The following is a 9,075-nucleotide window of genomic DNA, read 5'->3' as shown; positions in this document are numbered from 1 at the left end:
GAATCTTATACCTTTTTTGAAGGTAGGAAGAGAAGAGATCATTCACAGCGAAATATATAGAACAACGAAAGGAAGGAGAGGGAACACCGGGGAGCCTGCTGGAGCACCAGTAGGAAATCCATTGCAAGCGCACACCGTCACGGAACAAAAACGTAAGCACTGATGCGAGTTTTACTACACCAAAACAGCAACCTAATACTCCCTCTGTCTCAAAATAAGTGTCTCAACTTTGTACTAGTTCTAATACAAATTTATACTAGGCTCAAGACACTTATATTGGGACGGAGGGAGTAATATTGTATGAAACACCAAGCATCAGGCAACAACACCAAAGGAAACATAATCCGCGGTAGTCCAAAGGATGACAAGGCTTCAACCATCCATCGTGTTTTGAATCATCAGCCTTCTCAGCCCCTCTGCACAATCAGCAATGAACGACGCCGTCATGAGAACCGCTTCCACCCCAGCCTGGAATGAAGTATGATGATTCACCTTCAGCAAACCTGCCCAGTACAAAGTAAAAGAGCAAGAAGTGAGGACAACCTCCCTCCAGGAAATGTCTAACAATATGCCATTCAAATAATATTACGTGGTACGGGTGGACCAAATCACCCAGCAAATTCCAGCGATGCACGTCATATAAAATTTCCACCAAATTTCCAGGAAGGAATCGATGTAACCAAGCAGAATTTTGCCTTAAGTTGGTAGGGCAGCAATCAGTCCCTAAAGGCTCTCCAAAAAATAACACAAACAAAGCGAGCTAGAGAACAAGTTAAGCGATTGGCAGATTCAGCATTATCACAAAAAGAACATGAAGCATTGGCGGGCCAATTGCTTTTTCGCATATTATCATGTGCCAAAATAGCATTCTGAAATAATTGCAAGCAAAAAATCTTGATTTTTAGGGGGAGACAAGCTTTCCAATGGGACCCAACAATATTTTTTTCTAACCACTCATACACTGTCTTTGTAGTTAATCTGCGATTGCTGGAAAGGGACCAAACTATACCATCAGGAAGAGTGTTGAGAGGTAAGTCTCGAGCATGTGCAACTACATCCAGTCTAAACGAGATGTTAAAATCACCTGCGGCGAATTCAGCCAGAGTGCTCGCAATCCTGACCCTGACAAATGTCAAAGAGTTCAGGCCAAAAAAGCAGGGCGTCAATATTGCCCCGGTCCTTTAAACCACGATGCGGACAGACGTGGCCATATCCTTGTAGTATGATTGGGAATCTATCAGGCGTCGTAGTGTTTTTGTTTATCATTATTTGCCGCAACGTACCCAGCACAGCTGCAACATGCCTCATTTCCATGTCTGTATATACCGTGCATCTCAAGCCCTCCAGAGACCAGACCAACTAGTAGGAGGATCAACAGCTAGCCAGAGATGGACAGCTCCCCGAGACCTCAGTACCTCGAGGATCAAGAAGCCCAGACCAAGGCAGGCGGAAAGCGAGGAGGGTGGATAACTCTTCCCTTCATAGTTGGTACGTGCATGCAGCCTCTCTGTCTGTCTGTCTCTCTCTCTCTCCGTGTTTTCATGGTCACTCACATGCATGCAGCCACCATGCTTGGGCTGGGACTGGCCGTCAACGGGACGACCAGCAACATGCTGGTGTACCTGCTCAAGGAGTACCACGTGGACGGCGTCAAAGCCGCGCAGATCGCCAACGTCGTCCGCGGCTCCCTCAACCTCGTGCCCATCGCCGGCGCTGTCCTCTCCGACTCCTACCTCGGCTGCTTCCCCGTCATCCTCGCCGGCGCCGCCATCAACGTTCTGGTCCGACCTCTACCGAATTAATTTGTGGCACTCCGTTTTGACCAACTTTGAGAGATGACAACAACTTTTCAAGCGTCATTGCACACTAGTCCTTCATAGAGCCGAACTATAAGTAGCGTCGGAAACACATCTTTAAAACTAAATGACACACCATGCGTTACCGCCGGAATTGCTTGCAATATATTTCAATGAATTTGGTTATACAAATATGAATATTTGAATTAAGCATATATAAACAAAAACTAGCTAGCAATACATATTATTATATGTAACTATAAAAAATTACTGAATATTTGGAGTAATAATATGAGAATAAAAATAAAACACATATTATTTATTGTGTTGATTATTTTATAGTGGTATTCATAAAAATAAATAGCATTGTGAAATGAATATTATCATGCATGCTTGGGTTTGAGGGAATGGGCTAGTGGGTGAATATTATCATGCATTTTCCCATGCATGTTGTATGATATGGTGACATGCTTGGGTTTGAGGGAATGGGTTAGTGGGTGTTAGCTATTTAGATATAGAAGACAGGAATAATATGAACGTGAATATTTGGATTAATAGTGTAAGAGGAAAAAATGTAAATACATATGATTATTATATAATTATAAAATATTTATTAAATATAAACATAATAGATTAAAACATTTGATTTCTTGCATGCATGCTCGCATGTTAGGTGGCCCTTCGAGGTGGCATAGTTCTAAGTTGAGGTAAATATGTTTGTGGACATGGCCTACTTAGTCATATAGGGTGTCCATATTCCTTTCCTGAACCTTCTTATGCATAATTTATTTTCATTTTAAGTACTCCCTCTAATTCCATAATTTTTGTCGTGATTTTAGATCAAGACTAAGGTTTTAGTGTTCTAAAAAAATACTAAGGTTTTAGTTCTTGAACTAAAACCAAGACAAGAATTATGAAACGGAAGGAGTAATCTGCCGTGGAATTATACTCTTATTTTTTTCTACTAATAAAAAGAAACTCACGGTTCGATGTGCAACAAAAGTATTCGTATGGTCATGTCATGTAATATAATGTCAAGAAAAACATGTCACGCTATCTATCAAAATAACCATTTGAATTGTCCATGCATGACAACTTCACGTTTATCTGAGGATAATGACAAATAGCAACACATGCTCCTCACGTAAAACAAAGAAAACTCTCTTTCGTGCAACTATCTCAAAATGCATACGCTGATCATTTCATATCCAGATGTCAATAAATTATTACCATGAACTTTACACATAAATATTTTGAAGATGAGAGAGGCTTGAGCATATAAATCCCCTGGTGACATGAAACTTTATAGTGATTATTATATCATTTTTTTGTTGGTGCAAAAACGATGTGCAAATTCTTAGGCGCGTGAGAACCCACTCACTCTTTGCACTAGTTATTTTTATGATGCAAACATTTTGTTCATGTGTTTGCGACATGTCAACAAATCATCATTTACCACTGTCAACATCTTACCATACCATTAAGGAAACATCACTGCACAATGACTTTTATATGCTTGCAACACCAGCAGTCCCTTATCACCACAAATGAATGCAACAATCCATAGATTGAGTCGCTAGGGATCATTTGATTTGCAATATTTTGGAGGATTCCTATATCATCTTGTTAATTTTCCTATTCCCTTGATTAGGAAACCATGTAAACAGAATGAGCACTTGGTTGTTTTCAGCATTCTCTTCCCTTTTATGCAACACAAAAAATTGAAGCACCGCAATAAAAACTGTTTCTCAGGCATTTGAGCCTGACGGTCCATGGCAAATGATCGTCTTTTTTGTTAATATTGTTTTTCACGATGTAATTATACAGGCTTTTGTGTTGTTCACACTCACCGCGGCGCTGCCATCCCTGAGGCCGCCACACTGCACATTGTCGTCGGCTGAGTGCCAACAAGGATCCCCCGGGCAACTCTTTGTGTTGTACGCTGCCATTTGTCTTCTCGCCATTGGCGCTGGCGGGACACGTTTCAACATCGCGACAATGGGGGCGGACCAGTTCAACAGCACGCACGACAAGGACAGCTTCTTCAACTGGTACTTGGTCTTCCTCTACGCATCTTTCATGCTCGGCGACACAGCCATCGTCTACATCCAAGACAGTGTGTCATGGGCGGTGGGCTTTGGTGTTTGCCTCGCCACGACGGCATTCGGCACAATCATGCTTCTTCTAGGCGTGTGTTACTACCGGATGCCAGCAACAAAGGCCAGCCCATACACAGAGCTAGCTCGCGTCATCGTGGCCGCCGTGCGCAAGGGTAGCATCAAAGTCGGTGGCGCACAAGGCAGTGTGCAGTACAATGTGGGCGCCGGCGCTGTTGTGGACCCATCCGGCGATGGGGCACCAAGTAAAAGCCTAAGGTAAGCTAGTACGTAGGTGGCATTTCCTCTGTAGCTGTTTTCCAAACAGGACACCGGATCGGTGAATCATGCATCCGCTGGACCTTGTTCTTGCAGATTTCTGAATCGAGCCGCCATGATCACTACAAGCGACAAATCATCCATTTCCGGGGATGCGTCAGCTGGCGCCTGGCGGCTGTGCACGGTGCAGCAAGTGGAGGACCTCAAGGCCGTTCTCAGCGTCTTCCCGCTGTGGTCCTCCGGCATACTGTTGTTCATGTCGATCGGCGTGATGATCGGCATGATCGTCCTGCAGGCGCTTGCCATGGACCGCTCCGTCGGACCACACTTCAGCATCCCGGCGGGGTCGGTCGGCGTCAGCTGTCGCATCTCGTTCATCTTGGCCACCCTGGTCCTGGACCGCGCCGTCTTCCCTCTCTGGCGCAAGATCACCGGCGGCACGCCACCGACCCCGCTGCAGCGCGTGGGTATCGGCCACGTGTTGAACGTGGGGGCCCTGGTCGCCGCCGCACTGGTGGAGCGCCGGAGGCTTGCACAGCCTGGCGTGCCCATGTCCGTGATGTGGCTCCTGTTCCCGATGGGAATCGCGGGGGTCGGGGAGGCCCTACACTTTCCTGGCAACATGGCCTTCTACTACCAGGAGTTTCCCAAGACGCTACGGAGCCTGGCTACGGCCATGGCGCCGATGCTTGTCGCGCTGGGGTTCTTCTCGAGCACCATGTTCATGGATGTGGTGACGCGGGTCACCGTGTGGCTGCCGGAGAACATAGACCATGGGAGGCTGGACAACGTCTACTGGACGCTTGCTGCGGTGGGCACATTCAACTTTGCCTACTTCCTCGCTTGCGACAGGCGTTACAAGTACCACAACTGCGCGTCGATGTAGGCAAGACCATCATGCGCGTGGTTTGTTTGTCCATGAGGTTGACAAGGGCTACCTCTTCGTGTATTATGTTTTCTGGGAAGAGTTGAGTTGCACCTTCCTATTTCGCAGCAAAGTGAACAAAATGGATGGAACATCGTAGCAAGGAAGGTCTTTGTGTTGATTGATGCGCACGACCTTACTTTATTACCAAGTGCCCAGCTGTTACAAAAGCCAAAAAGATCGGTCTACCGATCAAAGGCAATGCAGTCATTGCAGATACTTATGCATAGAAAATCACACTGCTACCTCACAAATTATTATTATTATTATTATTATTATTATTATTATTATTATTATTATTATTATTATTATTATTATTTTGAAAAGGAGGATTGACCCCTGGCCTCTGCATCTGGGCGACGCATGCAACCACTTTATTAATTATTCACAAAGACCTTACAAAGTAATACATGAGTAAGTCTGAAACCACCATCTCGGCAACATCTGTCACTACTCCTGTCAATTTGATGAAGGGGTGCCGATAGTCCGAGCCGAATACCAAACAGATTTTGCACCAAAGCCTAACATCTAAAGCCGGAGGCCCCAACCAAGCCACTTGCCGGGTGTAGGGCGCAAACCGGTCCGGCACACTCTCTGAGGCGGCGGCCGCCATCTTCCATCGATCCATCTTCAGAGCAGACGCTGACGCGTTGACTTTGTCAGGCCTGCCGTCGATGCCACCGTGACGCCAAACAACGCCTTCCTCTTGCGCGAATCCATCAACCCGCATCGGACGCCGGGACTCCACTGCGCCACGCTGTCGAGATCCATCGGCGTCGACGCGTATGATGAACACCGGTCCACCTCCTAATCCAGATCGCCGCCAATGCCCACCCAACGGCGTCCATAGTCAGGCAGCTCCCAAGGCAGCACCTTCAAGAAGGGAACGATGCCGAAGGCGCCGTCGCCACCCACCAAAGTTAGGGCTTTCACCTGGGAGACAAATGACATGGTGGAAGTACAAGTAGATCTGACGAGTGTCTCCATGGAGAAGAAAGCGGCGCCCTCAGGCGTCGCCGCTACCGCGGCCGAAAGGTCGACTAGGGATTTCTCCCGATCTGAATCCTCACCTCCAGCTCCGTACGCATTGAGTATTGGCAAGTATTTCGACCCAGATCCATACGGAGAAGCACACCTAGCAGGGGACGAAGACTAAAAGGCGTCCCGATCCAGATCAGGCATCTTCGGGCGAGCCCAACCGGCAGTGTCCCGAACGGCCGGAAGGATCAGACGGAACAGCCATGTCCAATCCATGGCCTCACCCCAGATCGCCACACCGGCTGACCACGCAGAGGCAAGCTCCTCCCAATGGCCGAACTGATCAAGCAGATCTGATCCAGCCGCCTACCCGAGCGCAAGAAGCTCCCCACTGCCACCTTCTTTGGCTGCGTCCAAGGCCTGCCCGGCGCCAGCCTCTGGCAGCGGCGAGGAATGGAGGGGACGCGGGGAAGCCTAGCGGCGCTCGCCCTGTCGCCCTAGCGGGTGGCGCGAGGGACCTTCCGTGCGTACGTGAGGATCGGATTCTGAACAAAGCAGACGCTATCCAAAGTTTAGTGCAGCCTGCATTTCCGCATGTTGATTCTCATGTTTTGAGGCCGGTAGTATATATCGAAAAGGTCCCTAGCTTGCCTTATATACTTGGTCAAGCTAGGGTTACATGGCTCAGGATTGTGCATCGTTGGGTTCGGGGCCTTTGGTCCCGTCGAACCATGTCAAGCGCAGCTGTACTGCCACTTTCGTGCTTGCAAGTTGATACCTTCCTTGATCTATAGCTGGGCTCGAGAAGCTGATTCAGTTGGTGTGTCCATGTTCACTAACCCCCGAGTGTCACTCAACCCTCCTGAGAACGTTATGCAGGAATCGCTAAGTCTCTTTACGCCCGGTAGGAAGCTACTCGAGAAGGAATTTCATTAGTTGAATCATGGGGCCAGCATCCAGTCAGATTCCCATGATCCACTCCACCAATAGACGAATTGTTGAAGGGGAATGGTGCACCTCATGACGCTAGTAGAGTGCTCAAGAACCGAGGCACCACTGACGTTGCTTGCCATGTCACAGTCTTGATCGGTCCTTCCTGACTAACAAATAGCATCTCAAACAAGTGATGTTTCGGCCTCCCCCGTGCCTATAAGACATACATGGGGAGAGAGGGCCAGGGTACCCAGACATACATGGGTAGGAGGAAGCTTAAGTAGTGTGGCTCGGGCATTTCATCGAACACCTAGTGTTCATAGGAGGTGAGCTAGAGCACCACAAAGCTCTCCAACGGCCAGCAAGAAAAACAGAGCAGTGGAGTGCTCTGCTCGCCGGCGAGGGGTATATATAGGCACCTCATTGGTCCCGGTTCGTGGCATGAACCGGGACTAAAGGCCACCCTTTGGTCCCGATTCAAGCCACCAACCGGTATCAATGGTGGTGGGCCAGGAGCGAGGCCCATTGGTCCCGGTTCGTCCCACCAATCAGGACCAAAGGGTCCAGATGAACCGGGACCAATACCCCACGAAGCCCGGCAGGCCCCCTGGCCTCATGAACCGGGACCAATGGGCTCATGGGTCCCGGCTCATGACCGAACCGAGACTAATGGGCTTATCTGGTCCGAACGTATGCCCTATTTTCTATTAGTGGATATACGAAAACTTATTGTTTGACCAATCTCTCATAGAAGGAGAGGTCGATCACTTCTCTCTGTATATGTTCATGACGATCTTCTGTAATTAATGGTTTCCTTCATTTGCTTACTAGCTAGCTAGCGTGTTGAGTCCTCTCTATACGTGACGCCAAACAACGCCTTCCTCTTGCGCGAATCCATCAACCCGCATCGGACGCCGGGACTCCACTGCGCCACGCTGCCGAGATCCATCGGCGTCGACGCGTATGATGAACACCGGTCCACCTCCTAATCCAGATCGCCGCCAATGCCCACCCAACGGCGTCCATAGTCAGGCAGCTCCCAAGGCAGCACCTTCAAGAAGGGAACGATGCCGAAGGCGCCGTCGCCACCCACCAAAGTTAGGGCTTTCACCTGGGAGACAAATGACATGGTGGAAGTACAAGTAGATCTGACGAGTGTCTCCATGGAGAAGAAAGCGGCGCCCTCAGGCGTCGCCGCTACCGCGGCCGAAAGGTCGACTAGGGATTTCTCCCGATCTGAATCCTCACCTCCAGCTCCGTACGCATTGAGTATTGGCAAGTATTTCGACCCAGATCCATACGGAGAAGCACACCTAGCAGGGGACGAAGGCTAAAAGGCGTCCCGATCCAGATCAGGCATCTTCGGGCGAGCCCAACCGGCAGTGTCCCGAACGGCCGGAAGGATCAGACGGAACAGCCATGTCCAATCCATGGCCTCACCCCAGATCGCCACACCGGCTGACCACGCAGAGGCAAGCTCCTCCCAATGGCCGAACTGATCAAGCGGATCTGATCCAGCCGCCTGCCCGAGCGCAAGAAGCTCCCCACTGCCACCTTCTTTGGCTGCGTCCAAGGCCTGCCCGGCGCCAGCCCCTGGCAGCGGCAAGGAATGGAGGGGACGCGGGGAAGCCTAGCGGCGCTCGCCCTGTCGCTCTAGCGGGTGGCGCGAGGGACCTTCCGTGCGTACGCGAGGATCAGATTCTGAACAAAGCAGACGCTATCCAAAGTTTAGTGCAGCCTGCATTTCCGCATGTTGATTCTCATGTTTTGAGGCCGGTAGTATATATCGAAAAGGTCCCTAGCTTGCCTTATATACTTGGTCAAGCTAGGGTTACATGGCTCAGGATTGTGCATCGTTGGGTTCGGGGCCTTTGGTCCCGTCGAACCATGTCAAGCGCAGCTGTACTGCCACTTTCGTGCTTGCAAGTTGATACCTTCCTTGATCTATAGCTGGGCTCGAGAAGCTGATTCAGTTGGTGTGTCCATGTTCACTAACCCCCGAGTGTCACTCAACCCTCCTGAGAACGTTATGCAGGAATCGCTAAGTCTCTTTACGCTCGGTAGGAAG

At 49.4% G+C, this 9,075-nt stretch overlaps 1 protein-coding gene across 1 annotated transcript; it reads left to right on the top strand.

Moving 5' to 3' along the window:
- The first annotated feature begins 1,359 nt into the window (after nt 1-1,359).
- LOC123083341 (protein NRT1/ PTR FAMILY 2.3-like) lies at nt 1,360-5,267 on the top strand. The gene is made up of 4 exons (XM_044505407.1): nt 1,360-1,488; nt 1,564-1,781; nt 3,624-4,171; nt 4,268-5,267. Exons 1-4 carry the CDS (start codon nt 1,389-1,391, stop codon nt 5,055-5,057), a joined length of 1,656 nt encoding a protein of 551 aa, XP_044361342.1. The 5' UTR covers nt 1,360-1,388; the 3' UTR covers nt 5,058-5,267.
- The last annotated feature ends 3,808 nt before the right edge of the window (nt 5,268-9,075 follow it).

Source organism: Triticum aestivum, chromosome 4A, assembly GCF_018294505.1.
Source record: "Triticum aestivum cultivar Chinese Spring chromosome 4A, IWGSC CS RefSeq v2.1, whole genome shotgun sequence".
NCBI lineage: Eukaryota > Viridiplantae > Streptophyta > Magnoliopsida > Poales > Poaceae > Triticum > Triticum aestivum.
Note: the sequence above shows the minus strand (reverse complement) of the source record. Positions and strands in the feature narration are given on the sequence as shown.